Source organism: Anarhichas minor, unplaced genomic scaffold (assembly GCF_050575085.1).
Source record: "Anarhichas minor isolate MPS153535 unplaced genomic scaffold, ASM5057508v1 ptg000011l, whole genome shotgun sequence".
In the NCBI taxonomy this organism is placed as follows: Eukaryota; Metazoa; Chordata; class Actinopteri; order Perciformes; family Anarhichadidae; genus Anarhichas; species Anarhichas minor.
The window spans coordinates 2,818,940-2,834,917 of record NW_027466457.1 but is presented as its reverse complement, the minus strand read 5'-3'; the positions used below and the strand labels follow the sequence as shown (position 1 = coordinate 2,834,917).

Below are 15,978 nucleotides of genomic sequence, written 5' to 3'. Positions count from 1 at the left end.
TTTTTTATGTTGTGGTATACTGAAGTACAGTAGTTATGGGACAGATGGTAGCCCTTTTTGTGAATACAATAAACAGTAGCATCCAAAGTACTCTGTTGCATGTCATTCATCATGTTTCTCTCCCCTTGTTTCTTGTCACCTCTCATCTTTCCCTCTTGAGTAAAGGAAGAAATGCCCCAAAATACTTTTAAAAAGAGAAAAAACAAACACTTAAGTACGAAATCGGGCCTTTTTTATAAATACAAACTGTTTCAAAATAAAGACACTGTAGGAATAAAGACACTGTAGGTGACAGGTGAGCTCGAGCGCTCACCTGTCACCTGTCCGTCTGTCTGGACACGTGCTGTTTGCAAGTACGTCACTATGGAAACCGTCACGTTGCCAAATACAGGAAAGGGAATGATACCGGAAGTAAGCGGAGTAAAAAAAAGAAAAAAGAAGTCGGTCGGTGGGTAACTCTTTACAACAACAAAAGTACAGCTTCGAGTCGAAATTTACCAAATGGGCACTACGGCGAGTCAACTTGGGAAGGATTTGCTCTCAGAATATCAAGTAAGTCCAAAGAGAATACTTAAAAAAGCAAATAGTACACATCGTAATGAGGGTTCCTGTTGACCGAGTGGCTGAAGTTGAGAGCGTTTGTTTTTACGCCCCGTGATAAAGTAGCGTAGCTATGTTAGCCAAAAGTTTTAAGACGGAAGAAAACAATCAGCGAGAGCCTTAGTGTCATTAGAAGTAACGTGTCAGTATGATTTACTCACTACGCTAATGACAGCTTAATATGATTAGCTGTTATATTACCACACTTTTCACCACGCTTATATCAATACAGTAAAAGCTAATGTTGCTAATATACTAATGTTCGGCAGACCATGGCTGGGTTATGAGAAATAAGACTTTTGTGTTATGGAAAGTATTGTTTCAGGTAATCTGTGACTGATCATTCCAATAATGCTCACTTTAACTCGTAGGAGCTGACATTCTTGACGAAACAAGAAATTCTTCTGTAAGTACAGCTGCATGCTATATTACAAATATATATATTTTTAAAGAGCATTGGAATCAACCCAGCACTGCTTATTGAAATCCATGACTAAGCTGTTTTTGTTTGTTTAGTGCTCACAAGAGATTCGCTGAACTGCTCACAAAAGATGAGAAAGACCTTCCAAATACCAGATTACCAATGGAGAGGATTCTCACTCTGCCAGAGCTCAAGGTGAGAATAAAGCAGAATAAACATGGCCTGCTTCATGGGCGTTCTCGTTGCATGACTAAGACATGTCCTGTGCTGTGTGCGATCTGGGGGGGAAGAGTGCGGAGTGCTTCACATCCTGATAAACCATACTGACCCTTGTACTTGTTCCTGGCACAGTCCAACCCTTTCAGGACAAGAATCTGCCTCGTTTTCTCAACATCTCAACGCAAAGATGGAAGCCTCACATTTGAGGACTTTCTGGACCTCCTGAGTGCCTTCAGCGACTCTGCCACGATGGAAATCAAATCCCACTATGCATTCCGGATATTTGGTAAATAAGTTGCCTGGTTAGTAATGATATCTTTAAGGCTATGAATCTGTGTAATAAGCATATTAATATTTCCAGACTTTGATGATGATGGAACTCTTGATTGTGGTGATCTGGAGAGGCTCGTCAACTGCCTGACTGGCGAGACGGACGACACGAGACTGACCACCGAGGAAATGAGACAGCTCATCAGCAATGTGAGTCCACTAAGCCTTCTGCTCTTTAAAGCTGTAGGGAGGGACACTATAGGTGGTAGGTACACTGGTGTGTGTGTGAGTGTGTAACAGTTATTTCCTTTTGTATGCTTTTCAGATTCTTGAAGAGTCCGACATTGACAAGGATGGAACCGTGAACCTCTCAGAGTTTCAGCACGTCATTTCAAGATCACCAGATTTTGTCAGGTGACTAAAAATCTAATTGCTGCCATCACTGATGTGTACTTTGCTCAGCACAATTATGTTCGCTCCTAACTGCTTGTGTTGTATTTTGATTTCTCCACAGTTCTTTTAAGATCGTGCTGTGAAGACCTCTAGCGGGCTGTGGAGAGACATCTACTTTTAACTCTCAAATGGTGTTTGATTTTTAAATAGAACAATTTTAGAGATTTGCCTTAAATTATATTTACCTGTGGATTTTATTGCCTTAACTATGCATCCTTTTGTGAAATATAAAACCTGTGATTTTTTAAATTTCTATCAAGAAAATGTAAAATATTTCCAAAAAGTGCTCATTTATGAAGTTGCTTGTTTTAACATACACAAATAAGAACTTGTATACCACAAAATAAATTCAGTCTTTTGTTCTGATAATTTACACTTCCTGGTATGTTGTCCAAAGTCCAGTGTCCACGTTTATCAAGGGGATCCAATCATATTTTTAAGAGCAAGCTACTTCCTCCTTGACGACAGCGGCAAAGGTGTTCCATGCCCCACACACTACGTCAGTCACATGCATCTGCTGCTCCCGGAAGAACTCCACCCGCTGGGGCTCATCTGAACTGACCAAAGTCTGCTGTCCAAGTTGGCCATAGTCACCTGAAATGGTGATAGAAGGAAAGATGGACAGGGTAAGTTCAACACATACTTTAGTTGTGCCCTTAGCATACTGATGAATTAAGATGGTAGAGGGAAAGTGCTATAAAAGATGTAACACGTGTCCAACAGTTCAAACTTACCCCAGCCCCAAGTGTAGAGGTCCCCTGTGGCTGAAATAAGAAAATACAAGATAAAGATGACTTGTCAAGAACAAGTGCATTAGTATACAACCATTGTAAAGTGTGGTTTCTTACTCGTTACTGCAGCTGTGTGGCGGCATCCACAGCTGACCGTTCTGATTTCACATGATGAAGGAGTGACGTCCAGCAGAGCCGGGAATGCCTGGATTGATATGAATACCTCTTCATGTTTCTCTCCCTCCTGAGGCTCCTCAGCGGGAGATGTGCTGGCATCTGGATGTAGTGCTCCTGTTCAGTACAGTCAATGTTACAGTTCTTACCACTTACAAGTAAAGCGTTTACCATACTATCTATGCATTTAAATAGTTTGTGAATTTGCATTGTGAGAGAGCACAGAGTACAATAGAGCTCGATGGCATTCAGTTTATGGTGCTTAACATGCCAGAAATACATTGGAAAAGATATGACAGTGAATCCTAATAGTGAACACATTTCCATGTTTAGAGTTAACCAATTAGCAAGCATCCTTTACAGATGCGGTGGAAACGCTCAAATTGAAGCATAGTATTGTAACTATCATACGTGCCACACAAAACCAGTGATTGGAGGGAACAATATTAACCGCATCATGAAAACGACATGATAGAAAAATTAACAGTAGTAACGCTACTGCTGTATGATGTAAAAACACAAAAGCAGTTCACTTAACACAGAACAGAACACACAAAGAACACAGAACAGATTTTTTTTTTACTGAGAGACAACATAGGGGTGAAATCTGATTGGATAAAAGCTCTACTTAAAACAAGCTGCGCAGGAATCAGCGCAACTGAGGAAGACAGTAGCTGTGCAATGAGATAAGCTACTGGGAAAAAATATTTAGAATACATGTAGTGTATTTATGAAAAATAATTAAATTATAAAATAGCTATAAATGCAGCTGAGTGCAGTGTATTGGGGGTGCGGTGCGCCTCAGCATTGATAGATAGCGCTGTGGGTAAAAATTTGTTTTTAGGTGAAACGTCCCTTCACTGTGTTTCTTAAAAACCTACTCCGATAGTAAAACAGATTCACCTGCTTGTTGGCTACTTTGCTGCTGCAGTGCTTTCCTCAGACCTCGTGATGGAAGTCCAAGCTGGCCACTTTCATTCCAGCCCCACACATAGAGATCTCCCCCGTCTGAAGAGAAAGGTCATTTTAGTTTTTTTTGTTATTTTTGAAGGCATACCTCTTTTCACTGCCAACATCTTGTAAGACACGTACCACTGATACAGACAGAGTGCCAGCTTCCTGTAGCTACACAGCTCATGGTCATCCCCCAGAGTGCCTCCACTACCCTGGGCTCCTCCTCAGAGGTGAGGCCTCCGTGCCCCAACTGACCATGGCTGTCAAATAAACACACACACAATAGATCAAGATATGCATGAGTATGTTTTTCTCGGATTCCCACTAGACAGATATTAGGTCTACCTGCCCAGTCCCCAGGTGTACACAGCTCCAGAGGCACTGAGGAGGACGGCGTGCTCTGAACTCAGAGCCAGACTCTTGGCTCTCAGCTGTGGTGACAGGGAGCGGTAGAGGGGCGGTGTCGTGGCTATGTAACCCCCAGGGACCAACGGGAGATCCACGGAGGGTCCTGGAAAGCAACAAGAAGTGCACCGTTTAGCCAATTATCACATTACACTTCTAGCAGCCGTCATATGAGATTGTGATGTAAATTACCAGAGCTCTCTGGGTGTGTTTTTATTGCCATGCTCCACGAGGGAGTCTTCTCTTCCTTCTGCAGATCCCAGGACTCAAGTCTGTCTGAGAAAGCGAGGGTCAAGTACGACTCACTGATGATGGCGTCTTTACAGCCGCGGCTCTCTTTCACAGGGAGCGCGTTACATGACTCACTGGAGACGAACCCTGCTAGGCACACGCAGCTGTCACCTAATACACAGAAACATGAGGAATACATGAGTCAATATCTATACAAAGTGCGTGGTATTATAGACGCATGGAACAAGTAGTACGAGTCTCAAACGAGAAGTGTTTGCGTCTCTATTAGACTTACTGTCCAAATGCAAAGATGCTCTTCGACTCCAACTTGCTCTTATTTCAGTCTTCAAGCAGCAGTCACGTCTGTCCACCCGACCGGAAAGCTCTGTCGGTTTACTCACTTTGACTTGCTTAGCACTGTCGCTACACTCTCCTTTTATCAGGTCCTCGTGGACATATATTTGTCCAAATGCGTTAAAGCCAAATCCGAACCACGGCATTGGAAACGCTTTTACCCCGTTGAGGCGTGCGACGCAGTTGTCCGCAAAGTTTGAACACTGGTGTACGTAGCGCCGGGATGTACTGCGCATGCGCCGTAGTGTTGTTGCAAAGCGACTTGGCTGACAGAAACGTGACAATAACATAATTCAGGTTCAGAGGTTTTATTCAGTCAAAATTAGAAAACGACCGACCATACAACACTGAGAATGTAGTGGAGTGATAATAAAAAAAACATTCAAAATAAAACACACAATTATGTGAATGAAATGTTTTCGTTTATGCATTTCCTGCAAAAAGTGTGTGTTAATACCGAAAGCTGCTGCATCAGAATTCATACTAAATATAGCAGTGTGTATAAAATGTAAAATAAAGACGATGTCTTTTGGGGAATAATAATGACATGAAAGAAAAACATTTGCTAATATCGAAGAATGGCAATCTTTAGTAAAGAATGTTTAGAGTAGCCTTATTGGTCTCCAAGTCAAACAAAGACTTGGTGGTGGTCCATCATCATACAGTGCACAGAAAGGATTTATTTTCTAACCCAAAACATGATCTTTTCTTAAACCTCAGCTGGTAGGTTTGTTGCCTAAACCTAAAGGAGATTTCTGGTAGAAAGCCCTTTCTCTGTGTGCACATGGGCAAACTTCTCCCATGTGCACGTAGAGTACAATTTAGATGAATAAAATGAATGGAAAAGTATCTACTAGATTTCATTTACTGCCTTTCTTCTTTTTACTGCTTTTCACAGCTTTTAGTTAAGACGTGAGCATTTCAGGGTCGGCTTGTACCCATCCAGACCAAAACTGAGTTCCTTTAATAGGGGAATGATTTCACTGGTCCCACATAAAACTCAAACTAAAGCACTTTAACATTACCAGGAGGCACATTCACACGCTGCAGCTGTGTTTTCAGGGTTCAGTCCCTTTGCCCTTTTCTCTCCCTTCCCCGGACATGATGATGCTGTACTCCACGGCCTTGTCCAGGCAGCTCTGGGCTATCTTAGAAACAGGCACCGGCGTGCCCTCTCCACCCTTGGCCAAGACAGAAAGTATCTCCAGAGCTTCACTCGCTATGATCGTCTCAGCCAGACTCTTCTCTGCCTGCATCATGTTGTGAACTATAACCACTCCACGGTGGCGCAGGTCGGATATTTCACAGAGCAATAGCGACTGGATAATCTCCAGCCAGTGGGTTGTCTGAGAAGAGAAGAGGAAGTAATGTTAGCTTGAGTAGAGAAAAGAAAATAATCGTTGTAGTGTACCACAGTGCTGAGGTGATGGATGTGTGGGAACAGTGAGTCTGCTTACTGTTCCAGGGATGCGTGCACAGAGCTCAGGCTGCTCAGCGGTCAGCATGGCCAGAGTTCCCGCAGCAGCTTTCCGCAGCCTCTCGTCGTCCTCGCCGCTGTAGAGCACAAGCAGCTTCAGGCGATCGTTCCCTGTGGCCAGGTACATCTTCTGCACCTGAGGACGCACCGCTTTTAAATCTACTTTTCAACATATTTGTGCCATACAATCATCTATGGATACATGTGTCTTACCTCTGTGCTTAAAACCAGATTACACATGCACTCTGTGGCAGAAGCTCGGACCAGGTCGTGCTCCTCAAACATGTAGCCTTCAATTTTTGGGACTGCCTTCTCCTTTATGATCTTTTGTCTGTGAAATAACAGATGTGATCAATACAAGCAGGTACTCTAAACGCTGATACAGAACTGTCAGGTCATAAGAAAAGATGTATTATAAAAAGGATCCTGCATGTTTAACCATAAAAATGACATTGATCTGGAACAATTTATGAAATGATGTTCCTTTCTTTGAGGAAGGTAGATAAGAAGGTCAACAAAAGAAGTAAAGTGAGCTCTGGTTTCTGCATACTAGCAGGTTATGTCCCGTTACAATTGTTTTGTACATGTGTTGTTATAAGAGACTCCCCCTAGTGGCCAACCTGAGTCTTTCACTGATGCCGGCCAAGTTGGTAAGAGCCATGAGTGCCTCGAAGTTCTGCAGCAGCGTGCATTCAAGGCACAGAAGACTGACAAGGGGGCGCACCATCTCATAGATCTGACAACAGAAAGTTAGACACGGTTAGGAAAAGGTCTTTAAGTTGTTGTTTTTTTAACTGAGGAGGCTTTTTGTAGCATACCCTTTCTCCTGGGAAGGCAATCTCTGGGTTCGATGTGATGGTTATTTTCGCCAGGGCTTGTGCTGCCTTGATTCTACCTAAATCTGTGTTGTCAAATGCCAGTGGGATCAAAGCCTATGAAGGAAAACAGTCAAAACATATCATGTAAACCTACGAAAGTAAGGTGTTTAGATCAGTGTGCAGGCTAAACTGTCAGGGTGTTTCTACCTTTCCTCCACCCTGTGCCACCACTGTGCCTCTGTCTTCCTGCCGTTCCACCAAAGCCAAGAAGACCCTGTTGTGAGAAATGGCATTAACAGAAAGTCTACAGAGAGAACAGTGAATGAAAAAAGACTTGACTGCCATTTTCCTACCTGGCGATACAGTCTCTACAAGCGTCAGTGAGGGCGGGACTTTCCTGTTTGACCATACACACCAACGCAGACACCACACCAGTCTCCAGCAGCTTCCTCAGTCTTTTCTCCACGTAGGAAGGTGCATCCTGACACATGGAAAGACAGACGGGTGCATGTAAGACAATCTCTAAAAAGAAATACGGATGAAAAACACCTTAAGAAACAGGAGAGTAGTAGAGCTACTGTGCAAATTGAAGTAATATCATGCAGCGGTTGTGTGCAGCAAATGTAGCGCTATGTGAAAAATTAAGAATTGAAATGGCACCTTGGGGTGCTCCTCAGGCACGTGCTGCTTTGCATACTTGGCCAGCTCCAGCATCTGAGGGTCTGGCTTCTCCACTTCATAGCTGTTGGTGCAGTTCACTAATGTGGAGCCCACAGCAAAGAGCACCGTCTTATCCTCAGACTGCAGGAACACAAAGAAAAACAAGCTTGTCAACACTACAAAAAGGGTTTTGGGTACATTATTATGGTGGTGGTTTCAAATACTACACACAAATACATATTAAAATAGTCACTAAGATGCTCTTCTGAGAGGAGCAGACTTCATATTTGCCCTGTTTTGTCCATGTGTCACAAGTAATAAAGCCTCCAATTACTATCAGTCAAACCTTTGCTAGCTCAAACATGGCCAGGAGAGCGTTCTTGTCTTCCACCAAGTCCTCCTTTACATCGGCATCAAAAGTGAGGTAGGCGAGGCCTTCCACAGACCAGCGGCGGGAGGTAAGGGGCAGAGACTCATTACACAGCCACCTATAAGAGAAAGAGATGCAGCTTGCTTCTTATTACACCGTTATTGCTGCATTATCTGTCGTTTTTAAAATCAGGTTATGCAACAATGTGGAACAGGCACATTTCTCTTAATCGATACACATGCTCCGGATTCAAAACAAACAAACAAACATACTTCCTGCACTGCTTGGCGAGCTTTAACGTGGATCCCTCTGCAAACTGCTTCATGCTGAAGTCTGTCCCTCCAGCTGACCCAAGCTTGCACAAACCCTGTGTAATAACCATCAGAACACCACATTTAACTTCTCCTCACTTAGAGATGTCCTTTTCTCCGACGGTTTGAGATAAATATACTTCTGCGCGGCACTTACCACCAGAGCTCTCACGCGTATCCTGTCGTTCTCGCTCTTCTTGTAGAGGTCCTTCAGGAGAGCCACGCCGTTGGCTGTGATGAAGGAGGCTCTCTTTGCCTTGCCGGCCGCATGGATTAGAGTCTCCACCGCTACCTGCTGGTGTGTCACATCTTCGGAAGCACACAGAGAGATCACTGCGTCCATCATTCCTGACATCTCCAGAGTTCTGTTACCCACGTCGCTCGGTCCTTGGAGGAGCACCGACACGGTCTGCATGGCTCGCAGCTTGCCGACGAGGCCATTTCGGCTAAAATGTTGCCTAACCAGAAAAAAAGGGCAGAAAAGCAAGCTAGTTAAAGAATGCCACTGTTTGGCTTATAGCCTGTATTAAGGATTTGTTTTACCTGTTCATAAATTATTACAGAATGAAGCTGCTCAAGTGACAGAAACATCGGGAAATTGGTAACGCAAGTTTCGCTGGACAACTCACTGTACATATTCTTCACATAGCTTGTTGAAATTCTCCCTCTCTGCATCGCTCTTCAGGTCGTCGTAGAGTTTGCTGAGTAAGACGGAGCAGCTCATGTGGGAGTTGTCTGTCAGAGGCGGTCCTTCTGAGAGCTCAGGGACTGTCCCAGCCACCTCCAGGATTTTTTTCAGTCCTGCAGGAGAACAAGGAGTTCATTAATCTGAAAAAAATGTGAGAACGTCTCCATTAAGTGCAGGTGTGTTTCATACCCTGGTCTATCACCCATAACGTGAGGGAGTTATCTGGGTTTTTGAAGGACTTGCGGGGAACTTGTTTGACCAGGAGGTTGATGGCGCTGTCTCTGCCCGGCCCCGACACATTGGATGCCGGCATCATTTCCATGAGGTGGCGTAGCATTGAGCGGAGCTCCTTGGAGGGTTCTGTGTTAAATTCACACAGTCAATAGCGGACAGGAAGCTGATACACACAAAAAAAATTCAACTCTAAATATAGACATGATCAGAATCCAAACTCACCAGGAAGTATGGCTTCATCTTTCCCTCTGATCTCTTTATTCATGCCCTCCGTCAGAGCCTCAAACATCACCTGCAGTAGGTGGCAGGCAGCCAGAGACACAGTGGAGGCTCCTGCTCCCATTACTGCACAAAGCTGCTCCATCCCCAGCTCATTCACTATAGCCATGGTCTGGGGACATAACAGTGGGTGTCAGCAGTAACAAGCAGTAAAGGATGGAAGTAAAATCAACAAATTACAAATAAGAGGGCCATTACTGTGGGTACACAGTACAAGTTGGAAAAAAAAAAAAAAAAAAGGACTTGATGATGATGTAGTAAATAACTTTAGAGGGAACCGGCCCACTTACTCTGGACTGATGCCCTGTGCACAACCCAACCAGGGTCCTCAGGGCAGAAAGGACAACATCCTCCTGCTTTGACTGAAGAAGTTTCTGAATCAGCTTCACTCCATCGTTACGGAAGATCTGCTCAGCTCCTGCGTCTTCTCGAGACAATACCACCAGATTCTGAGCAGCCTGGAATTTTTTTAGTGGAAGACAAATTTTTGGTGCAATACAACTTTACAGACGGATCAAGATGAAATGAATACAAATCAAAACACATAATAAGAGAGCAAATGATGGCACTTTGTCATGTTCCTGCCTTCCGAGTTGCCCTTACCTTTTCTCGATCCGAGTCTTTTGCAGATGCATCGAGGAGAAGTGAGAACATTTGCTTCACACGAGCATCTGTGGAGTTCAGTTCCACCGACTAAACGGTAAGAGAAAAAAAAACAATCTAATTAGCAACCGTTTCTTCAGGGTACTGTTTCAAACACAAGACAAACCTCCCTCAAATCCACTCAAAACACATCACCTTCTGCTGGATCTGTGCTCCCAGCTGTCTGAGCAGATCATTGAAGGCTTTGTTTTTGGGCTCCAGCTGGGCACACCTCTGAGCATCCAGAAACGCCTGATCAAGCCGAGAGAGTTTCTGGAAAGCCTGAGCTCTCCGAAACCTGGCTTTCACATCGCCCGGGTCAGCATCGAGAGCTGAAAGGAGTGACGGACAAGACATTCAATATCACTGTGTACATACATCCATAAATCTCAATACAGGATCCAGGTTAAGGGTAAGCTACAGCCCAGCAGGTGTCTGGATGGATATATATCAGTGCAGGTAAAAGGAGGCTTAATTGTGTATTTAGGGGAAGTGTCCCTTAATTTAAACTTTGATTAAAACGTGCTTTTGTACTCAATGATCAATGAACTCTACAACATCCTCTGCTGTGATTGATCCCACCTTTGGAGGCATCAGCCTCTGCCTTGGTGTACTCCTCCTGTTTCAAGTAGCAGGCAGAGCGGTTGCGGTACAGAACAGCCCTCTCTGCTTGGCTGTCACTCCGCTTAATTGCTTTGGTGTAACAGCAGACAGCGCCCCGAACGTCTCCTGCCTTGAAAAGGTTGTTCCCGTCCTCCTTCAGGGCTGCAGAGTCCTGAGTTAAAGACAAGAAAAAGTAAGCAAAAAGGGCTCAGGATGACAGAAATGGATGAAATCTGCTATGCTAAAAACAAAAAAAACAAAAAGGCTACGTAGCTAATACTGTTGTCTTACCTTTTCGTTTTCACTCGCACTCATCTTCAAAGTGTAACACACAATACTGCGTTACTTAATGTGGCGAATATGTAGTTTAATTGTACTTTACTTGGTTACAAACACCGCTAACTTCAGCCAAACATGTTACATATTGCTACGCTTCCGGGTGTCCGGAGCAAGTTGATGACGTTTCGCTAGCAGCCCCTCCCCTCACGCGCCATTACCATAAAAGGAAGAGGGGAGCCAGAGCGCAGTCTGTCTCCATCTCTTCTTTATTTGGTTACATTTTCATTCTGTGGCTTTCTTCAGTCCACACAGATCAAGCCTCTTGTGATAAAAGAAGAGAACTAGCACTTCAGGTTAGTGATGCACAACCTATAGCAACCTAGAAAGTTGCTGTTATTAATGGTCTTAAAAGATCTAATAAGAATAATTTAATTATTCATTAACCTTTAATAAAGATCCTATATACCTAATGTAAAAAACATGGCACCATGTTTAGTTGAATTTATAGTTTAAGAAGCCAAACGGACCACTAAACCAAGCTACACAAGACTTTATTACACTGGATAAAATGTACAATCATACAATGCAAACATACAACGCCTATACAACACAACACAAATCCACTAATCCACATATATTAAATGCAAACCAATGGCGACCTAACTAGTAGCTACTGCTGCCTGACAAATATAGTGGATATAAGCTTGCACAAAATGGAAACACTCAAATAAAGTGCTTATACATCAGAGCACTGTACGCCAAAACCACCAGACACCAGAACAGCTTCTTTCCGCTGGCCGTTACTCTGATAAACAATGAATCAGACATAATGCACCTCCATTTGCACTATTACCACCATTTGCACTAATATCCCAAATCCATTGTCATTGTCTTTAATGTCCTTGTTTTTCAATATTGTTCTTGTTTATTTGTATATTCTACGTATGTATGTTGAGAGCAATGTGTAAACCGGAGTCAAATGCGTACGCATACATGGCCAATAAAGCTGATTCTGATTCTGAAAATCATATGTTCACTTCAGTATCCCTGAAGGGGGCTGGATTCGTACTCACTTTTTTGAGTAAATGCAAAAATGACATTGCATTTTGAGCCTCGGCATGTGAGATTCAAAATGTATGGTGCATTTGCACAGTTTAAAACCACAAAAGAAAGTGTCCTGGTATGGTATTACCTGCATTAGTCACCTGGGGACTCTCATTTACCAGGACAGCCAAGCACCATTGTTGTGCTTACTCTGTTGCTGTGGAGACAGGGTGGTTCCCTTTGGGATTTGTGCTCAGGTGCACTTGTTCAGACTCTCATATTACCAGGGCAGCTTTGTGACTTTAGAAGAATATCCAGCAACTTGGAATATATTTCCTCAGGGCTGGGCTTGTTGTGAGACCTCATACATACCAGATCCACAGGATATCCACAAGGCTCAGCGACAACACCATGGACCCAAAGAGAAGAGTCTCAAATCAAAATCAAAACCAGCTGTGTAAACATTTGTTCCTTATCACTACTTTGTTGTGTGAGAGATTGTGCTCTCAGAACATGACTGTGCTAATACTGTACTTTATGGCACCAAACCTATTTTTTAAGTCTGGAAATATCTCTCATACATCTCAATCAAACACCGAATTTATAATAGTTTTGTCGACCCGATGAAAAGTTATCAGTCTGTTGTGACTACAGCAAAACCAAAACAATACCATCTGTTCCTGTCATGTCCCCCACAATCTGCTAATTAATTATTTAAATGTCAGCCAAGCTCCTGTTTCCAAAACACGTAAAGAGTTGCTGAATGTATGAATAAACTAAAATAATCCATGCAAAGCATCAGTACATTTTCCACACTGGGCTCCTCAGGTGTCATTCACCTGCACGCTGGTGTTCACTTCTCTGCCGTCAGGCTGGTCTTTAGCTTTGGTGATATTGTAACAGAATAGGCGGCACCACTTAAGGCCCTCTATCAATAGGCAAGTGTCTCAGACCAGGGGTCAGTAGTCCCTCTCCAACAACATTATAAAAGTAACATATCTTTCTTAATCTTAAAAAGCCCCCTCTACTCCCACTTTGCAAAGTGCTGTATAAAAAAGGAAGTCCATCATTGTTCAAACAAGCTATTATCCTACTCTTCTTTGATTACTGGGCATCTTCAGTACACCGTCCAATGAGGGCACACATTCTTATCCACATTTTCCCTAAATTACAGCATTTTATTTTACTCAAAACCTGCCACTGCACTGAATGCACAACGGGTGAGAAGTGGCCTATTATTCTTTCGGATTTTTCTCCATTCACACTCCATGAAACATGAAAACATGACATTAATTAGCTAGTTGTTGAGAAAGTGTTGACTTGTTGGCAGATTGTATATGACTGTTTTTAGGGTACCAAACTCAGACATTACTTAAAAATATAAGATATTTTGTATGTTGCTTTTAGACTACAACAAGAAAAAGTAGAGTAGTGCACACTGGCCTTTCTAGAACATGTGTTTAACTTTTATTATATCCCACGTTATCTTATTTTTGGACTTTGGTGTATCAGAGCAGATGATCCAGCCTATTATCACAGGTACAGCCCAGTCTATGTGATTATTCTCACTCATAGGCTGACTGCTTGGATCTGCTTGTTTACTGTGTGCTGAACCATTTTTATGTTAACTATGTCTTTTAAAAATGTTAACTATGTTCTCTACAATCACCCTGCGCGTTAAGCTATTATAATGGTGCATTTATTTTACAATCTGTCGAAGCTGTTGGCCAATCACCGACCGATGCGAGGATCCTGTCTTCCCAGAAGCCTTTGCAGCAGCTCAGTGGTGCTAGCTGCTCGGCTAACTGGTTCAACTGGTAATCTGTCAATCCCTGGAGCTACAAACTCACGCGCTGCTGGGCTCTACACTCTTCCGGATTGCTCTCCTTTGATGGGTAACGTCATATTTATTTTATTTTGTTCACAAAGAGACAGGCTTCCAAGGTCGTACTTAGGTTAAGTGTTAGCCGAGATTTAGATGTAAAGTGAATGGTTAGCCAGGAGATATCAGCCACGTATTGTCCTAATGTTACCAAGGCAGCAGCGATACACGCTATCGTCCGTAGCGTTAGATATAAATCTGCCGTGCAGCACAGGCTTCTCACGGATGCGGAAGGACGAATGTGACTGCTGTCCACCTACATGTATCAGCCCTCTGACTAACGTTGTCCCGGCTCTCGAAAGCTAGCTCGCGAACCAGTCGGTGTTGTTACGTTATCTCAATAAAATAACATCTGGTGGCTAACGCTAGCTTGTTCAGCTGCATATTCGTGACATCTGGTTAATGTGAGAGGGATTATCAAAGTTTGCCCGAGTACGTTAATGCGGCTAAATAGGTTAACGAGCTAAATGTATAAACAGGCTGCCCTGTGTCTGAGTGTATACAGAATAATGTCCAAATACAGGTATTTAGGTGCTCTTAAATTTGGAGCAACGGAATGTTGCTGGCTAGCTGCCCAGCGATAGCTGACTAAAAGTCATCCAAGTTAAACGATAACAGAGGCGTCCATTGAGTCAATAACTCAAAGAACACTGTTTACCCTTCTAAACCGGACTTTGGTAGTTTACACTAGGGAGGGATTGTCAATAAGGAGGACTGTTTCCCTTGATGCTAACGTGCCATCATGTGAGCAGCTTGGGATTTGTGGTGCATTTACATAGTGTCACATAAATGAAGAGCTGCAGTCGATTGTTGCACCTCAACTAAGCTTTATTCATCATGTGGAGCAGATGATCTGAGAAACATTTGTCCTCATGATGACAGTGAGGCTATTTTTTTTCCAGTCAGCCTAAGCAAATGTAAGTGCCAGGTTATTATCCCGGCCCCCTGTGGTAATGCTCAGATAGTCCCAGCCTGAGGAGTGAGCGGATTATGATCGTGTTGGATTTGCACACAGAGGGATGCGAGAACCCCTATTAGTGCTGTGAGGAAATGCAGGTCACTGTGATCATCTTGCCCCCCCCCCCCCCACCCCCCCCTATTGGCTTAACTTGTCAGATCAAAACAAATTAAAAAAAAAGTGTCTCTCACTCTCCCACACAGTTCCTTTCACTTTGCTTATTGTGACAGTTCCTCTCTGGAGGCTGAATACGATTTTTGCATGCTCCATTAATTGGAAATTTTCCTCAACAGCTGAAGAAGACCCTCTGATGTGACTTCAACTTGGCACTTGTGATCGAGGACAGACGCACTGCCCATGCTGCCCCAGTAGATGTGCTGTCACTATGCTACTGAGAGAAGAATGACATTTGTTTCATTTTAATTCCTGGAGCTGCCTCGAGCAGTTGAGCTTTGATTTTAAAAAAAGAAAGAAAAAAAAAAAGCTGCTGCTCTGTGCCAAATTGGTCTGTATCTCGGCCTATTTCTTTTCACTGCCGCAGCCTAGAGGGCAAACTTGTTATGGCACCGGAGGCCAACTGATCAAAAGGGGACTCTGGCTGTACTGGAGGATTAGACTGTGCTGTGGGAGTGGGGACTGGACCCAGAAAGCAGGCCCACAGTGGCACACATCATGCTACCGGGACACTAGACTCCCTGTTTGAGCCCCTTCTGTGTGGCGTTTGTTTTTTTCTTTTCCTGCAGTCTCATTGGTTTGGATGGTTGAGCACAAGGGCTACTTTGAAGGAGCCCACCGGTGGCTGTGGTTTGGCCAAAGCTGACAGACTGCTTGCCAGCTATTGCTGATTTAGTACTCTTGTCCACTGCTGTAGCCCCCCTCGTCGTGGTCTCCAGTATGGTGAGTGGAGGCTGGAGGCATCGC

General features: G+C 43.6%; 3 protein-coding genes and 1 long non-coding RNA gene across 4 annotated transcripts; 2 read left to right on the top strand and 2 right to left on the bottom strand.

Annotated features, from left to right (window-relative positions):
- Window positions 1-397: 397 nt before the first annotated feature.
- On the top strand, window positions 398-2,332 carry cib1 (calcium and integrin binding 1 (calmyrin)). The gene is made up of 7 exons (XM_076088875.1): window positions 398-552; window positions 972-1,006; window positions 1,117-1,216; window positions 1,373-1,526; window positions 1,602-1,720; window positions 1,836-1,924; window positions 2,025-2,332. Exons 1-7 carry the CDS (start codon window positions 502-504, stop codon window positions 2,044-2,046), a joined length of 570 nt encoding a protein of 189 aa, XP_075944990.1. The 5' UTR covers window positions 398-501; the 3' UTR covers window positions 2,047-2,332.
- Window positions 2,022-5,027, bottom strand: rccd1 (RCC1 domain containing 1). Its single transcript, XM_076088874.1, has 8 exons — window positions 4,754-5,027; window positions 4,420-4,629; window positions 4,168-4,333; window positions 3,961-4,082; window positions 3,772-3,876; window positions 2,812-2,985; window positions 2,698-2,727; window positions 2,022-2,557 (listed from the first exon to the last, which is right to left on the bottom strand). The coding sequence occupies exons 1-8, from the start codon at window positions 4,956-4,958 to the stop codon at window positions 2,400-2,402; spliced, it is 1,170 nt and encodes a 389-aa protein (XP_075944989.1). The 5' UTR covers window positions 4,959-5,027; the 3' UTR covers window positions 2,022-2,399.
- Window positions 5,028-5,104: 77 nt separating this feature from the next.
- unc45a (unc-45 myosin chaperone A) lies at window positions 5,105-11,332 on the bottom strand. The gene is made up of 19 exons (XM_076088873.1): window positions 11,186-11,332; window positions 10,874-11,066; window positions 10,448-10,623; window positions 10,253-10,342; window positions 9,940-10,107; window positions 9,593-9,761; window positions 9,326-9,496; window positions 9,078-9,249; window positions 8,606-8,906; window positions 8,410-8,504; window positions 8,114-8,255; window positions 7,768-7,908; window positions 7,461-7,588; window positions 7,315-7,381; window positions 7,108-7,221; window positions 6,910-7,025; window positions 6,503-6,620; window positions 6,270-6,425; window positions 5,105-6,158 (listed from the first exon to the last, which is right to left on the bottom strand). Exons 1-19 carry the CDS (start codon window positions 11,207-11,209, stop codon window positions 5,871-5,873), a joined length of 2,829 nt encoding a protein of 942 aa, XP_075944988.1. The 5' UTR covers window positions 11,210-11,332; the 3' UTR covers window positions 5,105-5,870.
- On the top strand, window positions 10,970-15,953 carry LOC142947348 (uncharacterized). The gene is made up of 3 exons (XR_012953363.1): window positions 10,970-11,087; window positions 13,938-14,112; window positions 15,351-15,953. It is a non-coding gene; the product is annotated as an uncharacterized LOC142947348 (long non-coding RNA).
- The last annotated feature ends 25 nt before the right edge of the window (window positions 15,954-15,978 follow it).

Coding starts and splice junctions, on each gene's coding strand:
- cib1 (XM_076088875.1), top strand. CDS start 502: ATGGGCACTACGGCGAGTCAACTTGGGAAGGATTTGCTCTCAGAATAT. Junction 1,007..1,116: donor ACGAAACAAGAAATTCTTCT/GTAAGTACAGCT, acceptor TTGTTTGTTTAG/TGCTCACAAGAGATTCGCTG. Junction 1,527..1,601: donor CTATGCATTCCGGATATTTG/GTAAATAAGTTG, acceptor TAATATTTCCAG/ACTTTGATGATGATGGAACT.
- rccd1 (XM_076088874.1), bottom strand. CDS start 4,958: ATGCCGTGGTTCGGATTTGGCTTTAACGCATTTGGACAAATATATGTC. Junction 2,728..2,811: donor CCACACAGCTGCAGTAACGA/GTAAGAAACCAC, acceptor TTCTTATTTCAG/CCACAGGGGACCTCTACACT. Junction 2,558..2,697: donor CCTCTACACTTGGGGCTGGG/GTAAGTTTGAAC, acceptor TCACCATTTCAG/GTGACTATGGCCAACTTGGA.
- unc45a (XM_076088873.1), bottom strand. CDS start 11,209: ATGAGTGCGAGTGAAAACGAAAAG. Junction 7,026..7,107: donor TTGCCTTCCCAGGAGAAAGG/GTATGCTACAAA, acceptor TTCTGTTGTCAG/ATCTATGAGATGGTGCGCCC. Junction 6,621..6,909: donor GGCATCAGTGAAAGACTCAG/GTTGGCCACTAG, acceptor GTTATTTCACAG/ACAAAAGATCATAAAGGAGA.